This window comes from Carya illinoinensis, chromosome 10 (assembly GCF_018687715.1).
Source record: "Carya illinoinensis cultivar Pawnee chromosome 10, C.illinoinensisPawnee_v1, whole genome shotgun sequence".
NCBI lineage: Eukaryota > Viridiplantae > Streptophyta > Magnoliopsida > Fagales > Juglandaceae > Carya > Carya illinoinensis.
Genome location: NC_056761.1, coordinates 9024999 through 9046676, shown reverse-complemented (window position 1 = coordinate 9046676; position 21678 = coordinate 9024999). Strand labels below are relative to the sequence as shown.

Here is a 21678-nt window from a genome sequence, read left to right as displayed (position 1 = left end):
AATAGAGAGTAGAGACTAATCTCGATGCCTTTATGCTTTCGACTCGAACCTGGTTGAAATGATTCGTCTGCAATTGATGTGTGGGCCATTAAAGCAACTGACTAAGGCCCCTCAAACAGTAAGGCCCAAAACAAAATATAATGATTAATGTCCAAGTATATTTTGAACAAAAAAAAAATTGTAAAATAAGGTCTTAAAATAGGGAAAAAGCCCATAATTAAAATATATCTACATCCTTTCAAAAGGTATTAAATGATATCATATTGAAATTTAAAGGCCTCATTTCAACCTTTTTTTTTTTTTTTTGGAAGTAATTGTTGGGATCACTTCCTCTTAATATATTTCTCTTTATTAATAAATTTATTTTAGCAAAGACATCTTTTCTTGCATAAGTAGTTATTCTTTTTTCCAAAAAAAAAAAAGGAATAAGAAGAAAATGTTAACAAAGGCAAAGCACAAATGTTTGCCAAAAATTCGTTGAACTCGTATGAAGGCAAAGCTAGCTAATTCATTGATTCACTCGGAGTCGGTAGAGCTTGAGTTATTTAAAGATACAACACCAAAGCTCTTGAGCATATTCGAAGCTCCTCCATCCCCTCTCGCGTCTCTCTCAGAATCGTAGAACTCAATGGCGTCCCGGGACAAGAAACCTTCCAAGCCCTCCAGCAGCAGAGCCGGTGGCATACGCACGCTCTCCGATCTGAACCGGCCGTCCGCTGACTCGGACAGCGACTCGGATGGCCCTCAGGAGTACTATACTGGTGGCGAGAAGAGGTCCTTCATCTAAACCCTAGCTTTCATACCCTATAAATCGAGTTTTCATCTCCATTGATTGAAAATCGTACTTCCAGTTCTTTTGTTTGTTTTGATTAGCATATTCGAATAATTATGCTTTAACGAGCTTGATGCGTTTTCTGGTTCAAAATGTTCTAACGGCCTATTTGGTGGCCCGGGATATTTTGATTTTTAAGATAATATTGATGCAATGAAGGTAAGTGATACATATCGCTTAACTTTCAAATGAAACAATAAGAAAGTGATGATTGTTTGAATTCGGGCTGTCCTTGGGAACTAGTATGTGTAATTATTAAAGTTAATTAAGGGCTCCATTTCCATGATTGGCTCAACTTAGAGATGCGTGCTTGTCATCATTTTAGTAGTGTTGGATTTTCTAGGTTTTTGTACTGATTTATTGAAAGATACTTTGTATGGAGCTGTATCACAGTCTAGAAATGCTTCTTGTACTGCTAACATTTGGAATATTAATAATTGTAGCGGGATGCTTGTCCAAGATCCCTCGAAGGCTAATGATGTGGATGCCATCTTTAATCAAGCTAGACAATTGGGAGCAGTTGAAGGGCCCATTGAACAACTTCGTCCTTCTTCAAGCTCAAGCAACTTTACAGGAACTGGTAGATTACTTTCAGGGGAAACTGCACAAGCTGCTCCTCGGCAGCCTGAGAGCGTTGTTCACAACATTGTTTTCTGGAGTAATGGTTTCTCTGTAAATGATGGTCCTTTGAGGAGGTTGGACGATCCCGAAAATGCATCTTTCTTAGAGGTAACAGTCACCATGGTTTTGAATTCTTTGAAAAACAAAAGAATAAGAAGAATCAGAAACAATATATTGCCCCCCACGGTTTTCTGCTAGAGTCAAATGGATTCTGTTTATTTATTCAGCATTTGTTAGTTGCAAAGAAAAGAAAAAAACTTGTGTTGCAGGCTTAAATTTGGCATGCAGTCTTATCTTTCCCTGTTCGTAATGAGTTAATATGAATGAATTTGGTAGTGATCCTGCAGATTGACGTTTAATACTTGACTTTATGTTGTTGCTTCTTTCTGTTCACTGGGTGACCCTGGCATGAGCTGGTTTCTCCCACTCTTCTACAAATTTTCATTAGTGGTCATGCTGTAGTTTTGATTCTGCTACATCTCTATGCAGAGTATCAGAAACTCTGAATGCCCTAAAGAGCTTGAACCTGCAGATAGGAGGTCCTCGGTTCATGTTAATCTGATAAGGAGAAATGAGAACTTCCCTGTGAGTACTGTTCATCTCATTTGTTGCTTTGCTTTCTCTGTCATGATATGAGACCAGAGTCCAATTACGTGGTCTTACCTGGTAGAATTTTATAGCTAATCACTCAATGATTGTTGAAGTGTACAACTGGTCAGTGTATTTCAAAAATGGAGTCGTAATGTATCTGTTAATGCATCTACGTGATCTCAAGTGCGATAAAATGTCATTGACTCTAGGGTCTAGGGCCCAGTGCAGGATATGAAATATTATAGAATAATCACTCGATAATTGAAGTGTATCCCCGGTCAGTGTATTACAATAATGAAGTTGTAATGCATCTGTTAATGCATCCATTTGCTTTCAACTGCATGTCTTGATATTTTATTTGCTGCAGGAACCAGAGAGGCGCCATGTTCCATTTCAGGGTGTGGGGAGAACTCTAGGTAGCAGCTCTGCTCCAGTGACACCTGAGCCTACTGTTACTTCCACCACACTCAACTCTGCTCCAACACCTTCCACAGGCCTGGTTGTGGATGAAGCATTACCATCAACCTCCATTCAGCTTAGATTCGCCGATGGGACCCGTATGGTAGCACATTTTAATTACCACCATACAATCAATGACATTCGCTCCTTCATTGATGCATCTAGGCCTGGAGGTGCAAGGAATTATCATCTTCAAATGATGGGATTCCCTCCCAAGCTTCTTGGTGATTCAACTCAGACAATTGAGCAGGCAAATCTCGCTAACTCAGTTGTTATCCAGAAATTCTAGCTGGCTTCACTCAGATCTCTGCTCTCTGGTCATTACATTATAGGTATTTTAGAGAATTGAACCAGTTCCATCAACTTAAGACCCGAGTGTGTATTGGAAAGTCGAGGAATTGCTTGAAATCTCCTATTTGATCGTTTCTGTTGAAAAGTAGAAATAAATTATGATTCGTATTTCTTGAAATTCATCGAGCCTTTTTTTGTGGCCTTATTTTATTAGTTAGTTAGTTTAGTTTTGATGCTTTGTGGGACCTATTGTGATAATGGGATTGTAGCGCTTTCCCCCCCATCTCTGTAGAATGAATGCTTAGGAGCAGAACAGTTTATCTTGATAAATAAAATTTAAATATACATTTAAAAAAAAAAAAACTTATGAGCTTTTGAGATCCAGCGTTCTATTCATGTGCTTAGTGTGAACGAGACTCCAGTTGGGTCTAGACAAATACCTTTTATAATTTATAAAATAAATATTGTGCATAGAAATATATTTAGAAAGGGTATTGGAGTTAAAAATGTAGTCAGGAGGTGTAGGATGTTTCCAATTAAAGATTAGGAAAGGACCGTTGTAAGACTTTTTTATGCAATCCAATTAGGAAACTGCATTTGAAGAGTTTGATACAATTTCCTACGTCCTTTTCCTTCATGTGCTCATAAGGGAAAGTAAGGACAGTTTTTCACTTTGGACAAAAGATATGAAAAAGGACTAACTATTAGAGGAGAGCAAAACCATCGAACTACCATTGCCCCTCTGGCCTCTATATACTGGCATGTGAGGCCACATGCACACGTCGAAATGGTTATCTGAGATTCTGAAGGTGGTGAGTGATGGATCGACAGTATTAGAGGTTTGTATAAAAATGTCTGGTCAAAAGAGGATCGAAAATCATGGTTTGAAGGTGGTGCATGGCAGCCATGCTCGATGTGATGGTGAGTGGCTGTCACAAGCTGGTATTTTGTGGCGGCTAGTGGTTGAAGATGGTAAAGAAAAGGAACAACAATTCTAATTTTTTTTTTATGTATAGAAAGCATGTAGTACTTAATAGAAATTAACAAGAGGGGGGGAATGGAAATAAGCCAGGGGAAACGGTCGGTTCTAGATAGGGAGTGGCCGAGAGGAGTTTCTTCCTACACTATTAACACACAACCCTTCCAAAATTGATATCAGATATGGGGTCTGGCTGTTGGCAGCAGTAGATATGCAAAAGCCCAGCAATTCAGTTCTCCAGGGAGTTCGAGTTTTGGCTAGACATCAATTCAGTTCTACACCTTGAAAGTCCCGAGCCCAACAATGTTTTTCTGCATTAACCCATGCATCACTCACTGGGCTGTGCTAATTAGTTGCTTTATTTGTGGTTTTGTTTAAAATGCCACACTTTTACAAAACAGTGATTAGAGACACCATAATTGTCTGGAGGATGCTCTTGTGTAACCCATGCCAAACTTTATTTGTGACTCTTGAAACTCTCTCTGTAAGCATCCCATTCGGTTTCTCAAATTACTAAAATCTCCATAATTTAGGGTTTATTTTGAGATTTTAATCAAAATACCCCCCACATCCGGATCCCTATTTTAGAGAAAAGGTTTAGGGAATAAACAGTAAGTCTCTATATTTAGGGACTCACTATTCAGTCCCTAAATTATTTTTATCAATATTTTATTCTAATATATAAAATAAATAATTTTTCAATCATCTACACTTTCTCTCATACTCATATTTATTATAGTTTTAAATAATAATTTTAAAAATAATTTAATTAATTAAGAAAATATAAAAAAATTAATTTTAAAAATATTATCATATTCACAAAAAAATAATTTAAATTTTTGTTTAAAATATTCACTAGAGTAATAGTTCAAAAAATAAGAAAAAATATTGAGTAGTTAAATTTGTAAATAGAAGTGAAAGAAAAAAGTAATAAAAAAGAATAGAAAAATATTATTTAATAGAATAGAGATAGGGATGGGGAATAGGATGTAGGAGGTTTTTGAAAGATAAATAAAATTTAAGAAAAAATTTAAGGAAAGGTGATTTTGAGTTAAATTTTAGGGATAAAGATGAGGAATGGAATGAGGATGCTCTAACTGTTGTGAAACATGTTGCAATTGTTGATGAATTGTACGGAATGATCAAAGAAGAGAAAAATAAAAATCTATACAGAGATTTAACGTGGTTTAACAATTTACTTACATTCACAAGAAACGAGCAGTTCGAAATTCATTATCAATCAATTAGGATTACATAATGTATATTTATACTAATTCAAGATGTACGGACGTATTTAAGAATAGTACGAGTCATAGACTTCAACAGTAGCTAACCATCTCGATCTTGTTCTATAAAAAATGAAAACTTTTTCACCCGCTCTCTGTCCTATTTTCAACTACAGAAAATTAATATGCAATTTCAAGTGTGGATTAATGTGATGTTGAAACTCAAAGGTGCACAAAAATGGTCATGCTCATGCTCGCATGGCTCCATGATTTCGTTGATTGGAAAGGTAGGAGCCAGGAGGGCTGGAAAGCTGGGAAACAGATAGGGACTGGTGGCATCTCACTCGCCCGAGTAGTTTACCTCCATTCATAGTGGCATCGATTAGACAATAAAAAGAGAGATACCATTGTCGGCCAAGAGAAGTATTTAATGCTACCATGCTTGAAGATTAGGGTTTGATTGACTGTGGGGCCCTTTTAAGTTTATAAAGGGTGTCATTGTTAATGTCTTGACACAAGATCCCATAGGCCAAGTTTCAGAACAAACAATCAGGTGTATTACGTTTGAAAATAAACCTTTCCTTTTATGCAAAGTTGTGAATCAAAGAGCAATATTGAGAGACATCATTAATGTGATTGGCACCCACTTTCCAAGTAGTGTCATCCCATCCAAAGTTCCTCAAAAGTCAAATTAATTTGGATGGGTTTTTGTGGCGTTCTTCAATTCCTAAATCAAAATTATGATTCTTTGGGATATCGACTTTTTTAGGTCTTGAATTCTATTTTCAAACAATATTTCAGTATTTACCCACTTGTATTTAGTGATGATTTTAATTAAACCATGATACAAACACAGGGAAGTTGCACCACTTTCTCACGTGTCATTTTTTAATTTAGAGTAATACTATGTACAATTTTAATATATTTAAATCTTGTACAGTCTCTTAGAATAAAAAATGAAGGTCGTGATTAAAAAAAATTAAAAAAATAAATCAAATTTTGTTATGTGAATCCTTCCATATTTGGTTGTTGAATTAAACTAAACTTATTTTAAATCAATCGTTGATGGGACTTACTATTTTTTAATTTTCCATAAAAGAGTTAAACTCATTTCTACTCACTTAATACCTTAAGACTCTATTTGAATATTGAGATGTGTTGAATTCTTTATGAATAATAGTGAGCTAAGATTGTGAGAGAGCTTTGTGGGGCCTATCGAAGTTGAGTTTAGATGTGTTTGGATATTAAGATAGGTTTAGATATATTTATGAAAAGTTGAAAAATGTTACGAATTCTACGTGTAAAGAGATGTTGAGTTGAAAAAAGTTATGAGTCTCACGTGTAAAGAAATTTTGAATTAAAATGAGTTTAGTAATTTGAGAGTTTGGTATTTAGATGTTAAATCCAACTTAAAATTAGACTAACCTCAATTGATCTCAGTTGAATCGTAATTCCAAACAATGCCTTAATCCAAAAAATTAAACCCATCTCAATTTAAAAAAGTTAAACCTATCTCAATGGAACTCATAATATACTATAATTTACAATTCAACTCAATCCATCTTATCTCAACGTTCAAATCCATAATGTTACAGTACCACACTTTTTTAGATGAATTATAGGAGAGTTTTAAATTGGTGCAATTATTTTTCCAGAATTAATATAATTTAATAAATAAGCTCTCAATGGAAGACAGGAAGGCTTGGCATTTGCAATGCGGACTTAGTTGGACCCGCAATTGAAGTATTTGTTTGTTTGTTTCTCCAAAATGGGCATATCCCGTACTCCCATTATTTATTATATTCATCCAAATGAGTTTCTGCAATTTAAATAATTAGATATTAAGAAAGGACAAAAATAGAAATGAGAAACCCAATAATTCAATATTCTTTATATATATAGTAATGTCAGCGTTAGCCTGAATGAATGATTATCTCCATGTTATATACCACTCCTAGCAGTGCCAAAATTAATGTCAAAGTATGTGCTAATCATTGATCTATTACCCTAAGCCAAGCCAGAGAAAAGGAGCCCTAATCTCTTCCATATCTTTGAGATAGAATAGTCTCCAAGTTTATGCCAATTTTTTTTAATTACAATTATCTTGAAAATTTGTGATATCTTTGAAAACTTATATTACATTTTTTAAAATTTTAAAATAAAAATTATATTAAATAATTATTTTTTAACAATATATTAATTTTATAATATTTTTTATTTAATTTTTTTCTCTTCATTCTAAAATTCTATGAGTATCGGCAATAGTCATTGCCAAATCCGCTATAACAGTATCTTGAAGTTGCATGCAAAGCTCGGTCTACGGATCTAACTCAAAAATATTAATTAATATGCTGCTTGCCGTGAATTTTGGGTTCGAGTGTGAGGGGCTGATTTATTATTTAATTATTTTATTTTCTAAAACAATAAGATTGACAATTAAAATAAATATTATCTAATTTAAATAAAATAAAAATTAATGATATTATTATTGCTTTTGTTCCAATTCGAAAGACCCAGTAAAAATAGTATATATATATGGATATTATTTTTTTATAGGTTTGTACATTACATTTTCATCTTACAATATAAAATATGACATTTTTATTATTTTTAGATTATTTTTTATTTTTAAAAAATAAAAATTAATGGACAACATCTAGTTGTTATAATGAAATAAAAATGTGCAGGTAAGTATAATTTTTCACGCATTCAACGTTAAATTAAAAGCAGAAGGTTGCAGTGTACTTGGACGTACAAGAGTGGTTGCCGGATTTCGACAAATGTTTGCCACATTTATTGATTTTCACGTACAACTGTAGTTGCCGGATTTCCAGTAGATACGAACTGATTTAAGTAATAATATTTTCCCAAAAATAAAAAAAATTAGAAGATATAGGTTTATATCGTACGGCATGCTGCATGCTGCATGCAGTGAATTCGGGTGAATTTTGTGCAAAATGTGAGAATTGTTGCAGATGGATATTTTTCTGATCAGTCTCTGGTCGTTTGCTTTGCCATCGATCATGAGGAATCATATGTAAAGTAATAATGCATTATATACTGTATGTAAGTGTTGTATAGTTATTTTTTTTTAAAAAATATGATTATTATTAATTTTTTTTATACGAATTTTATATTCATTTATTTTTTTAAAATAATTATACGACGCTTAAACATTCACGACTGTAATTATCGTAACAAGATAAACAAAGTTATCAACAATTATCCAAACCAACGTAGTATTTTTTTTTTTTTTTTGCATAAGATGTCATTTGGGAAGCTTTTGTATAATGTGTGTATATTCATATGTATTTAATATATTCATGTAATGCTTTGGTTCGTGACTAAATTAAAGATGACATGTAAAGTGCAGTTTTACACGACCCTAGCCTAAAGGCATCATTTCAACTCGGCAAGTTTAGATATTATTATTAAATCAGAAATAATATTTTTGTAACTAGGCGCCTTCTAGATCTCATCAATAATATGATATGTTTTTAAAAAAACGAAAACATCTATTACCAAACAAAGCCTTATTCTCTTTCCGCTCCGTCATATATATAACAAAAATAAATATTAATATAAGATCAAGAATTTAATGATCATTTAGTTAATTATACCATTATAATTATAAATAAATATTTTAATTCGTTTAACATATGATATGATACACTCTTTATGTAAATTAAACATGATATATATATGTGTGTCTTTGTGATATACCGGAATCAATAATGTTGAAATATTAGAAGGGTCGACGAGGACTCCACTGAGGAGCCATGAGAAGTAACATTTTCATATGAAAAATGATTCAATCGTGTTTGTTCAATTGAAGACCAAAGTAGCCTGTAGGTGGGCACATTGGCAAACAAAATGATTTACTTTAAAAGGGTATTTACTTTACACTAATATATAACTTTAATTTATAAATTGATTAAATTATTATTATTATTATTATTATTTTTTATTTTTATTTTTTTTTTTTATAGTCTAGTTTCAGTGTCTCTTCAATATACTCTAGTCTTTCTTGCCGAAACCCCCGCCAAAATCCATCTCCTATTTTCTTTGTTTTAACAGGAGTGGAGATCGGAGTCTTTGCTTCTGACTCCATCCTCCTCCTTTCCTCTATTCTTAATATTCATTTTTTTTTATATAGAATTGAAAGAGTACTTACATACAGTTGTTGGGAGCTGTTCTGACACAAATATAATTATAAATAAAAGAGAGACGAAATTTAACGTAATTCGACAATTGCTTACGTCCACAAATGCTGTAATTTTATTATGAAAATAATTTTTTTTTACAAAAACTCTCTCTGCTCACCCACTCTGTTTCTCTCTTCTTTCTCTCCCACACTCTATCTACACACGCAGCACATACTCTGTTTTCTCTCTGCTGCACTCTGTCCGCTGCACTTCTCTGAAATCTCTCCTATTTATAGGAGAGAGCAGCCTACAACATTTTTCGATGCAGTATTTTACAGAAGAATTTGAGGCGTCACTTGCTGCAGACACTGTACGTGTCTGCAAGTGGCGCCTAATATGCTAAAAAAAAAAGGTGCATGTCTCCCTGTTCACCATTTTTACCTCCATTCATAACAACACTCTCTAGACAGTATTTAGAAAACTTTTATCCTCAAATGGAGCCCAAAGCGTCTTTAAATTTGCCAAATCAGCAAACCGGTCCATCTAAAAAATAGTTCACTTCTTACGTTACATCTTTATCTAATAAAGGACCATGATTGGTATATCAATATGTATATGTTAGTGTAAAACAATAAATTCAACTTTGTACAACTCGCTACAGTATCCAACATAGCAATATATTTCATGTATCCTTAATTATCGTATCAATATATATAACTTTGGCTCAGGGAATATTAATCGTAAATTAGTAAAATGTACATAAAATAAAATAAAACTTTGAAACTTTCAGTAATTATTGATAGCCATGAGCACCTGACACACTAATCATGAAAGGTTGAGATTGATCGAGGAGTAATAAATAATAAATTAATAATAATAATAAAAAGTTTGGAACTTTATACATATTAAATGGTCGTGCATGGATGGTAGTAGCATAATGTTTATATTCCCTCTCCGTCAATCCTTTGTATTCAATCAATCTACTGTTGATGGACACGACGTAAAGTGAATCAGGTTTAGGGTTCCTGTCACCCTCCTCTTACCCCCCACCCACCCTCCTCTTCAGATTTCAAACCAGTGACGTCTCTCATCAGCTGTCTCCTTTGCTTTTGCTTTTATTCTTACGCTGTTTCCATCATGGACTCTCTCTCTCTCTCTCAAAGCCTAGCAGCTGAGGACCAGAGTTGAAGATGAAAGTTAATTATGAATGAGAATAAATTGAAATGGTGTAAAGAATTTTTGTAAGATATATCTAAAATAAAATATATTTAAATATTAAGATAAAATTAAATATGTTTATTAAAAATAAAAAAAAAAATTATAAATTTTACGTGTAAAGAGATGTTGAGTTAAAATAAGTTTAGTAATTTAAAAGTTTAATATTTTAATATTAGATTCAATTTAAAATTAGATTGAATTTATATCAATTCAATCTAAGATTAAAGGAGGCCTCAAAGGCTGTGTTTGGGATATGCACAAGTGTTCAGTAATGCGGTTCTGTTTGGTCACTGAGATTTTTCATATGAAAATTTTGAATTTTAAGATTAAATATTATTATTGTATTGAGATTTAAAAAAGTTAAGAAAAAATTGAATTGTTTATTATATTTTGTATGGAGATTTGAAAAAATTATAATGATGAGATAAGAATTTTATATTTGAGATGAGAATTTCATGTAGTCAAACAATACATTGACTCATTAACAGTACCCCCGGCAATGAAACATATATAACTACGGGCACAAGCATTTAATCAATTGTAATCAACCGACTTAACTACCCCTCAATCCTCATCAACATTTATAACTTCTTAACTGGCCTTTAGCTAGCTAGGTGACTTTTACGTAGTTGCTTGTGGGCGGTAAAAACACATGTTTAATTTCCTAATTAATTAATCGATTAATACCATACGAGTATTACCCCTATTAACACTATATCATATGACAATCATATCTGTATAATTTTACAATATTTTATAAATGTTCCTACGGTCGAAAGGGGATTTTCACTCTATTTCCTATACATATGAACTATCAAATCCTACTATATATGTGTCGTTTATGTCATTCATCTTGAAGCATAAACTTCATACTCCCAATTAGGTTATCAATGATGCTGCATGCCAAATATTAGGATAATTGGTACATACGTACGTGTCATTGCATGAATGAGCTGGCTGTCCACTGCCTATATATATATATAGGCATGGGACACTTCCCATTCCGTGTATTTCCTCATTTTCGGACACATGCATAGTCTGGACTCCAGACCAAATAATTCAGCTCTTTACAGGCAGTATGCTCAGAACGTTATAATTTTCCATATTAAATCTCTTGGAGTACCTTATTTTTTTTTTTTTTGATAACCTTGGGTGTCCGTACCAGCTTACGCGCACCTCGACTAATTCCAAGAGGTCTTAAAGTTAACGACCAGGTAAATCCTCCAGTGATTCTGAGGGGACTCGAACTAGTGACCATTAAGAAGCAAACTCAAAATCTGACCAATTGAGCTACCCCTCGGGATACTCTTGGAGTACCTTATCTAAATATTCCCCTTTATGATCTTATCCACCGTATCTTTGAACAATAATTACAAATAAATTTATATTTCCTTCTTATTTTTAGAATTTTTTCTTATCTCAAATATTTCTTTTAAAAAAACCACACTTTTATCAAATTTTCTTTATATAATATTGTAAAAGTTAAGTTCCCACCTGATATATATGATATATGGTAAAAAATAAATCAATGCATAAAATGCTTTATCTCATATTTAAGAGTAAAGATAGATATATAATTATTTTATAACTTGTTTAAATTTAATTAATATAATGTGTCATTTTATTAAAAAATAATTATAATTTTGTATATATGATTATCTTTTATTTTAAATAAAACTGTAAAATAATTATAATCTAATTGAAAGTTGATATTTTGCTTTCTTTAAACTTTTTTGTGAAAAAAAGAAAAAGAAAAAAAAAAAGACTTTCGTGGAGACAAACCTCGCTCCAACCTTTTTGCTTATGAGAAAAAAAAAGTACGTAGGGGTACAACATTAATGGTGGAGAAGTGGCAAAATGCTCACCATCCATAGGAGCTGCTTCCCACACATTTTTCTAAGGAGTGGAACCATATATATAGCTTTTAATGAGACAAAGCTATAGAAGTAGAGGCTAAGAGGCTAGAGAGAGGGAGAGATCAGAGACATTCGGACTGTCCCAGTGCCACTAACTTTACCAGCTTTTCTTTTTCAAAAATTATGTTGTTTGGATAGTGATCGAAATCGCATGAGATAGTTTAAAAAAATTAAAAATTAAATAAAATATTATTTTTTAATATTATTATTATTTTAAAATTTTAAAAAATCAAATTATTTATTATATTTTATATAAAAATTTAAGAAAGTTGTAATAATAAGATGAGAGAGAATAAGATGATTTTTCAAATTAAACAGTCTATACCACACATTATACATAATTTTTTATTTTTTTCTTACTGATGATATATGTATTATAAGTATAAAAATTTAATTAATTTAATAAAAATAAAATAAAAATATTAAAAAAAATATGAATAATACTTGGGATGATAGATAGCAAAATTATTTCTTTCGTTCAACTTCAGACCTCTCTTTTTTCTATGCACAAATCGCTAAAATATTTAGCATTGGTCCATTGGATTGGCCTACTACCTTGTAGAGCACGTTAATGTTATTAGGTAAATTTTGTCTAATTTCACTTTTTTTTTAATCTTTTGTCTATATTCAAAATCTAATTCATTATTTATCTAAACTTCATATATTAATAAAATATTTTTTATTTTTTTATTTTTTCTAGAACTATTTTTTCATATTTTGCATATCAACTAGTTATATTTTTAATCAAATAAGAAAATATTTTATTTTAATTATTGTAATTTACAATGCATACTTTTTGATGATTTAATAATTAATAACATAACCGTACTATCATTCATTCTAATTAAATTATTATTTATTAATTTTTTGAAAGTAAACTAATCACAAAGTCTGAACACATTTGACCCCTATTTGGATCGGAGGAGATATGGTAAAAAATAAAAGAACTTGTAGATGTTTAATCAATTAATTTTGTGAGAGGAATGAGAAAAATAACATGGCTGTTAAGGAAGATGGAGAATAAATTTAAAAAGTGAATATCTAAATTACTCTTCGTCTACATATAGGTTGAGCTGTTGTAGCTAAAAGATTAGATAGCTCTTGGATACAATACAGATAATTTTTGGGCTTAATTAACCAAAATTTGAGGTCTTAATTCCAATTCCAATGCTCTTAATACTCGTACCAATATGGTGTCTTGTTGTTGATTATATTCCGCTATGAGTTAGTCTATATGTAGTCTCTAGTTAGAGACTATTCATATAAGTCCATGTAATTATATTTAAAAAAATTTTAAAATTGTAATAATATTCCTTTTAAAATAATTTTTTTTTTTTTTTTACCCTCATTTATCAATAGGACATATAATCTTCCATTCAAGGTTGCAAATAAAATTTTTCATCTAACTATAGTATGATCACTTTCCAAGTACATATTTTCATTTTTGAACAAAATTATATGAAAGGGAAGTTAATTGTCCCCCTCATCTATAAGAATATATATAAGAATGGAAATTTGGTGAAAAATATTTGGTTTTATGTTATAGAAAGGAGAGTTTTTTTTACATTTATAACGATTACAAATAGCTTCAATTATAATATCGATGAATACCTTTTAGACATAAATTCATTGTATTTTTTTACCATTAAAATAATACCTGGACCTGTTAACATGTCATAGTACTCGAGTCGGAATCTTCACCTGCAAATAAGAGGGAAAATGGGTTCAGTGTGGTCCGAGAAACTTCCAATACCTAAGTTAGTCTCTTCGTATGTATGGTAATGGTTGTACCTGGAATGTAGCTTTTATATGAAGTTCAGAGGGAACATTATGTTTTTCGTGTCAGGGTCAAGCCACCCCCGCGTACGTCTATTTTAATCGGGACATTCAATGTGATGTGGTGTTATGAGGCAGGGCTTTTAATACGGCACAACCCTTGAAGTGGTGCATTTAATGTGGTTTGGCTTCCAATGCGTGTTCCGATGGTGGGTGAATGACGTAGTCACTTTTGTCCCATTGGCCAAAGAATGGTGGGTTGCTCGCATTTCCTGTTTGCCTGTTGATGTAAATCCTTCAACACTAGATGTAACGTGAGATGTCAGAGTCGGCACGTCTCATCTGTCTTCCTTAGTTTGATTTTCTGTACTGAACACTTTCTTATTCTGATACAACTTAAAGGGCTAGACCCTTTGGACAACTCTGAGGCTGTTGGAAGGGAAGGCATGGTCGAGATGGGGCCTCACTACCCGGCCAAACCCCGACTAACATGAGCTGTTTCAATTCTAATAATAGGTGTGGAGTATGAAATATGAATTGCAACAAAATAACATGATGAGAGAGGTAGGACATTTTGGAATTTATCTCTTTGCGTGTGCTTTGAGACGTGCCAAATCTCGAAGTCTTGAGCTTTAACGAGTGGCTTGATGAAAATGTCTTTATATATATAATTATTCTGAAATTTTTAATTATAATGTTATAGTAGTGAATACATATTTATACAATATAATTAGATGTTTCTTTGTTTTTTTTGTAATGATTTTATGGATATTAAGTCTACAAATTTAATTTCATATGAAAATATAAATTAGGGGGAAGTGACAAATACACAATCAATTCACAATAAATATAAAGACATCAAAATCAAAATAAAAGTGAAAGAATTTTAAGAAAACTTAATATTTTATTAAAATTGGGGATATTTATATATGAATTCCAACTATAATAGTTTTAGAGAGAGAGAGATTGGGTTTTTGGATTGGAAGGAAGAACAAGACAAGCAAAGTTCGAATATTAAATGAGTGGACTGATTGCTATCAAACCCCTGTAGTCACAAGAAATAAAGGATACTGTGTAGAGAGAGAGGGATTGAGATTCCAAGCCCAAAATCCTTACCCCTGCCGCTCCGTCTTATAGCAGCAGATGATCGATTTCTTGGCTCTTCCTCGATTTGATCGGTCCTCTTTCTCTCTCTACGAAATATATAATTTTCTCTCTCTTTGTTCTTTTGCCTGTAATGGCAGTGCATGAGTGGCAGTCCAATAAAAGAGTGGAGAGTTCACATTGGGAAGGTAAAGTCCTGCACATGTGCCTCAACACATTTACATGAGAGAGCGCTCCTCCTTTATAACTTCTCTCCTCGTCTCTCTGCCTACTCCGCGTGCGCTCTGTGCACATATATGAATCCCTCTCTCTCACTCCACTTTCATAGAAGCTCTGCACGGAGAGTTTGTTTTTGTGTTTAGAGAGAGAGAGTATGTGTGTTAATGCTGTCTCCGAGCAGAAAGATAGAACACCCATTTTCCAATGGAAATCTGAGCAGCCTTTGCCAGATCATCCCAGGAGTGCAAAACCATTACTACTACTACTTTAACACCTGACCATCACTATCACTATTTAGGATTTCCTGTAAAAAGCCAGGAAGTTGTAGCATAAAACCCGGGAGAGGCCTGGAGGCCTGGAGAAACGACCTTCTTTAGAGCTAAAAGATTGCGTGAGAGAGAGAGAGAGAGAGAGAGAGAGAGAGAGAGAGAGAGATGGACAGCCGAGGGGGAAAGGAGGGGTGGTGTTTGTGTTACATATAGCAAAGCCAAGGGAACTAGGTTTAGGAAAAGACAGTGTGGGGGCAAAAAGATAGAGAGTATGGATGGTGGTTCTAATGGCACTTCTTGTATGATGTCTTTCGGAGAGAACAGTTATGGTTTATGTCCAGTGATGATGATGCCTCTAATGTCTTCTCATCAAAGCCACCATCATCATCATCCTAATGCAGATACTAATGGTTTAATCCCTTTACCTCCCACCAACAATCACGACCAGAATCAAAACCGCAATACTGATAACAGTTCCACTTTATTTCTTCATGATCAGACCAATAATAGCAACACTGGCTGTTATTTCATGGAGAGCAACACCAACATGAACAACGACGAGGGCAGCAGTTCTGCTGAGAAGGTTAAGATCATGGCTCATCCTCACTACCAACGACTCTTGGCTGCCTATGTCAATTGTCAAAAGGTAAAAAGAACTCAAATTTTAACTCGAATCTCGGTGATCAACACCCATCTACCCAAAACAACAACGCTCTCCCATCCTTAAGCTGGCTCTTTGCTCCTTGTCTTTCTCTTCTTTGTAGAAAGCAGACAAATCTATGTAACCCAGTACCCAGAAATGATTGATAATCGTTTTGAGTTTGCATGTGTCTTTGCCAAAGTTGGATCTGAAAATAATACTCTATATACACAACATTGAAGCTCTTTTGTTTTCTTTTCCCACCATGTTTTAGACTCCTCAGGAGAAAGAAAAAGTGAAGTCAAAACCCTTTCAAACAAAATGATAAGAGAGTCTTTTAGTTTTTGTCTTTTTCACCGGGCTTCCAACATATTTCCTCTTGAGGTGTTGAACAAAACAGGTCGGGGCACCGCCTGACGTGGTGGCAAGACTGGAAGAAACGTGTGCTTCAGCGGCGACAATGGGCCACCCAGGCACGGGTTCCATCGGTGAAGATCCGGCGCTGGATCAGTTCATGGAAGCCTACTGTGAGATGCTGACCAAGTACGAGCAAGAACTTTCTAAACCCTTCAAGGAAGCCGTGCTTTTTCTCCAAAGGATTGAGTGCCAATTCAAAGCCCTCGCCGTTTCTTCTTCAGATTCGGGTGACTACCTTGATCTCTCCTTGTTACTCTACGCATCTAGCCAGCCTTCTTAGAGAATTTCTTAATATTTATACCTTCTCATTATTTGGATTTTCCATATGTTACCAACCAGCCATGCATGTATTTGTTCGAAAGAACATACGGATTTAGTTTAGCGTTGGCTGTTTGCTATATGGAATAGATCCTGTTTCGCGAAGTGGCTACTTTTATTTTCCCCTTTTGAAGCTCTTCTTTTCAGTGCTTGTTTCTTCTTTTATTTATTTTTAGTTCGCATCTGCATTTTTGGACGGTTTTAGATAATAGTTAGGGTACCATAGCGGTGTATGGACGGAGTGGTACATAAACTCATTGATTCTCTTCTAGGTTTCTGTGAAGTAAATGCGCTTGGTTGGTTTCTTATACTTCTTCAGCTTTTCTTGGTTGACGTTGACAAGTTTTCAGATATTATGTGAGATTGGAAATCAGCTTGTCCAGGTTTCTCTTCTCCGGATGTTCTGCTATGAGAAACTTCGGAAAACGAAATATAAGTGCTTTCTGTGTGCCAGTTTGATTACAGCCTTCATAAGTGTAATTTTCCCATTTAAACTGTACGATATTGAGCTACGTTTATACAGTTGCCTTTAAGGATTTTTGAGTTTCTTTCGAGTACCCAGATCCTGCGGCACAGGGATAAGGAAAGAAATTTAAACTGTATACATATATATGTCTGGAACTTAATGCTATGGAGTACCATGCTAAATGCAGACACATATTGGCTTTAGAAGTTTAGAGTTTATAAGCCATTTGGAGTGAGTGGATGAGGTTTGGAATGGAGAGCAGTTCCAGTACTGTAGAGGTATATGTTCACTGATAGAAGTTTAATCGTTCCATGGGATTAAACAAACTTCTTACCTTTTATTTCACAATACTAATTTAATGAATAAGCTAACATGATCATCAGATAAAATGTTTCTAGATTCACACAAGCTAAATTGATGAACGGCTGCCTGTATATTAACTTCTATACAATCAGAATGAATGGTGCTAGTTTTCCTCATATGGAAAATGATTTACTCTGTTCCCATTGCATGGCTACACGGTAATTTAATGCTGTTTTTGATAGCATTGCTCTTATGTTCATACCCTTAAATAGGCGTGCTTGTCAGCCTGCCCGTGATATGACATGATCTACTAGCAGTCTTATACTAAACCATTTACCTAGCATGAGTAATGTTATATACTACGTTCTTATCTCCTTTTTATCCCACTTTGTAAATGTGAGATTTTCTATCATCCTTGGATCATCTCTTAATTTTTAAAAAAATAATTCAAAGTTGATAGACAATATCATCTCATTATAGTGAGATAAGAGGGAGGTGATGGTGTAATATTATAGAATTACTCAATAATATTAGTTATTTTGTCTTGTTATCATGTTGGGACTATATTTTATGGTCCATGCTGATTGTTGAAGGCATGGTGCTCGCATATATTGAACTGTGAAGACCATGCAGTTAAATTACATCCTTGTGCATACAGGTATGGATAGGGTTAATTAAAGTGGACTTCCAGGATAATGTCTGATCACTATGTATATATATTAATATAATAATTTTTTTTTTTTTATTGGCACCGGGTGTCCATGAACAACGTCCCAACTAATTCCGATGGTGCACAGGCCCTTGGCAAAGAGTTTCTTCCTAGTGCACCTCGGATTATTTAAGGAGAAAATCCCCCAGTCCGATGATCCTTAGAGATTGTTTGCACCTAAGGAGATTTGAACCTTAGATTTGGGGGAAGCAAAACTCCCAAGCTCAAGGCCTTTACCACTTGAGCCAATTCCTAGGGGTTATTAATATAATAATAATAATATATCGATATACAATCTTAATATTTTGGGGTAGTAAGAATGGCCTTTAGATGTTCGCTTTGAAGCGGTATGCCGAGATCAGGTTGTACATAGTTATCTATCACATTATTTACACAATTCTCTTGCCCTTGGCCCATTTACCCCTAATCCCTTTTCAAGAAACACTCTTCCAAAGTTAGCACAAATCCGGCTGATCTTGGGATTCTTTCCCTCAATTTTCTGAATTACTTGATACTTGATAGTCGCTTAAATTGTTATTAGGAAGTATGTCATGAAGCTCAGCCACTCCAATCTGACAAAAGAGGCTCTCTATTTTCTTGAGCAATTTCAGTTAGTACAACAATTCTTTCTTAGATGATAGGTATGTTGATAGATAATTAGCATAACAAAGATAGAGCCAAGAAAGAGCACAATGATGTATTTCTCCCTTAAATAGCTCTACTACTCTACCAACTTCTTGACCTAGCCTCTCTATAATTCATTCTCCATGGGAGTTTCAATTAAAGCATTTCCTATTGCGATGATAGTCAAGATGTCATTTCCTTTCCTGTAGTCCTACGAACTTGAATAATCCTCCATTTCCTGTTCTAATGACATTTTATGTGACAGCTTCAAGTTATGAATCCTAAGGCCATATTTCTTTATCCAGTTAGAAATTCTCGTTATGTTGAAAGGTATGGATAAACTGGCGACCAAGATTCATGTAGAAGTGAATTTGCAGTTCAACAATAACAGATGCTGTATACTTTTTGGATGCCACTATTGATAGGGTGAGAGATGATAATAAAGCAAGATGTGCAATAAAAAAAAGCCTGTAATTAGTGTTTGTTCTGCATATAGATGAATTAGTTCCACTCTACTCGGATTAGAACCGCCCTCCTTAACCCATTTTCCCCGTGTGGGAGTTGCAGACAGGCATCTGTAGGTCAACTGAATGAAAGTTCTTTAATTACTCTGGAGACTAATATGGATCTGATGTTCGTAAGACCAGTTCCTGGGGCTTACAGGAAATATAAGTATATGTAAATTGCTACCTATATAGTCTTAGCCCAACATATTTCATTGTATAGTAGTACTTCATTCAAGTTGGAACGGAGCAAGTATTGGAATTCATGTTCTTATTTATTGCCATTGTATTTATGGATTAGGTGAGACTTATGGAATAAATTTTTATTAGTTTGCCACCATTGGCTGGCTGCAACATTTTGAAAACCTATTTTAATGTTGAGCTACATGGTATCTGTTTTTGTTATCAGCTTGTGGCGAGGCTGTAGATAGGAGTGGATCATCTGAAGAAGAGGTTGACTTAAATAACAACTTCATTGATCCGCATGCTGAGGATCGGGAGCTAAAAGGTCAGCTTTTGCGGAAGTACAGTGGATATTTAGGCAGTCTGAAACAGGAGTTCATGAAGAAGAAGAAGAAAGGGAAACTGCCAAAAGAAGCTAGGCAACAGCTGCTTGATTGGTGGAGCAGGCATTACAAATGGCCTTATCCATCGGTATGGATTTGTTACAAACTTGCTTAATGCCTGTTGTAGTTGTTGTTATTATGCACATTTGTTAACAAAACGGATTCTTCAGCCTGCTTTTGGATATACAATTGACCTTATCATCTTGTACGGTCCAACTTGATCATTTGTTAACAGGAGTCGCAGAAGCTGGCTCTTGCAGAATCAACAGGCCTGGATCAGAAGCAAATAAACAACTGGTTCATAAATCAAAGGAAACGACATTGGAAGCCTTCTGAAGATATGCAATTCGTGGTTATGGATGCTGCCCATCAGCACTATTACATGGACAATGTCTTGGCCAATCCTTTTCCTATGGACATCTCACCCACATCACTGCTGTGAAGATGATAATTATGCATAACATGATGCAAATATTGTGTAATTAAAAGTAGCTGTGCTCCTAATGGACATCTTTCGACATCATCTAATTGTATCATGTCATTATTGCCATGTTATCATATGCCTTTACTTATAAGCATGTAAAGCCTGCCTATTTGAGTCACTTAACGTGGGGTTAGGTGGAGTTCCAATTGGGAAGATCAAAATTGAACAGAATATAAAAGCATTATTAAGCTATAACTTTTAAGCTAAATGCATATTATAATTCATTCCAAACTTTCAGACCTGAAATGGACTTGTTTTAGAGGATTGCGAGCATATCTTTATTTGAATTTGGCTTTGGATCTAAAAGAGACGAGAGTTCAGCCGTGGCATTGCAAGAGCTTTATAATCCTGATTCCATGGTAGACCTTGACTGCGGTACAAGGTTGGGTTAGAAAAGGTATAGCCTAAAAACTTGCCGAGGGAAGAGGAATCTGATATGCGAGATGTGATCGGTTGGTGGGATAAATGAAGACCATCCTTAATGTCCCAAGTTGCTCTGATGCCCAAGAAGTATTGGAGCTTGCCCAAGTTTAGTCCATTTTTCGGAAAAGGAATGATAACTTGTAATTTTCGGAGGAATAGTAACGGCTTTGGATTCCTTAGCCTTTGCATGTACTCTAAAAACTCAAAAATCATAGGATCCTAGAATTCAGTTAATGAGTTGAACCTGTCTAGAGCATGGGATGATGATCATATCGATATATATTTGGACAAAGGAGTGGGCTATTCTGCCGCCTTAGAAGCACCGTTCTATTTGACTGTTGGGCTTTTTTTATTTTTTGTATTTTTATTTTCACATTTTTCTAATAGATTTAAATATATATATATTTTTTAAAAATATATCAATACACTTAAAATTATTTTCTTAATCACTAAATTAATTTTTTTTTGAGCTATATATTTGAGCGGAACACTTAAATGGGCATGGTAGCTTTTCTCCTTGGACCAATAATGTGGTGATTCATGGAAAAGCCCATCTCGAGGACGAGAGTATCGCGCTCT

At 34.1% G+C, this 21678-nt stretch overlaps 2 protein-coding genes across 3 annotated transcripts; both read left to right on the top strand.

Annotated features, from left to right (window-relative positions):
- Positions 1-407: 407 nt before the first annotated feature.
- LOC122280047 (plant UBX domain-containing protein 4-like) lies at positions 408-2972 on the top strand. The gene is made up of 4 exons (XM_043091001.1): positions 408-774; positions 1276-1561; positions 1943-2038; positions 2412-2972. Exons 1-4 carry the CDS (start codon positions 629-631, stop codon positions 2790-2792), a joined length of 909 nt encoding a protein of 302 aa, XP_042946935.1. The 5' UTR covers positions 408-628; the 3' UTR covers positions 2793-2972.
- A 12144-nt stretch (positions 2973-15116) lies between these two features.
- Positions 15117-20747, top strand: LOC122278164 (homeobox protein knotted-1-like LET6). 2 transcript variants are annotated; one of them, XM_043088273.1, is made up of 5 exons: positions 15117-15346; positions 16146-16292; positions 16687-16930; positions 20036-20280; positions 20428-20747. In XM_043088273.1, the coding sequence occupies exons 1-5, from the start codon at positions 15302-15304 to the stop codon at positions 20632-20634; spliced, it is 888 nt and encodes a 295-aa protein (XP_042944207.1). In that variant the 5' UTR covers positions 15117-15301; the 3' UTR covers positions 20635-20747. The 2 variants fall into 2 exon arrangements, with proteins under 2 accessions (XP_042944207.1, XP_042944206.1); XM_043088272.1 differs by having other exon boundaries at positions 15118-16292.
- Positions 20748-21678: the final 931 nt, after the last annotated feature.

Coding starts and splice junctions, on each gene's coding strand:
- LOC122280047 (XM_043091001.1), top strand. CDS start 629: ATGGCGTCCCGGGACAAGAAACCTTCCAAGCCCTCCAGCAGCAGAGCC. Junction 775..1,275: donor TATACTGGTGGCGAGAAGAG/GTCCTTCATCTA, acceptor TAATAATTGTAG/CGGGATGCTTGTCCAAGATC. Junction 2,039..2,411: donor GGAGAAATGAGAACTTCCCT/GTGAGTACTGTT, acceptor TATTTGCTGCAG/GAACCAGAGAGGCGCCATGT.
- LOC122278164 (XM_043088272.1), top strand. CDS start 15,918: ATGGATGGTGGTTCTAATGGCACTTCTTGTATGATGTCTTTCGGAGAG. Junction 16,293..16,686: donor CCTATGTCAATTGTCAAAAG/GTAAAAAGAACT, acceptor TGAACAAAACAG/GTCGGGGCACCGCCTGACGT. Junction 20,281..20,427: donor ACAAATGGCCTTATCCATCG/GTATGGATTTGT, acceptor ATTTGTTAACAG/GAGTCGCAGAAGCTGGCTCT.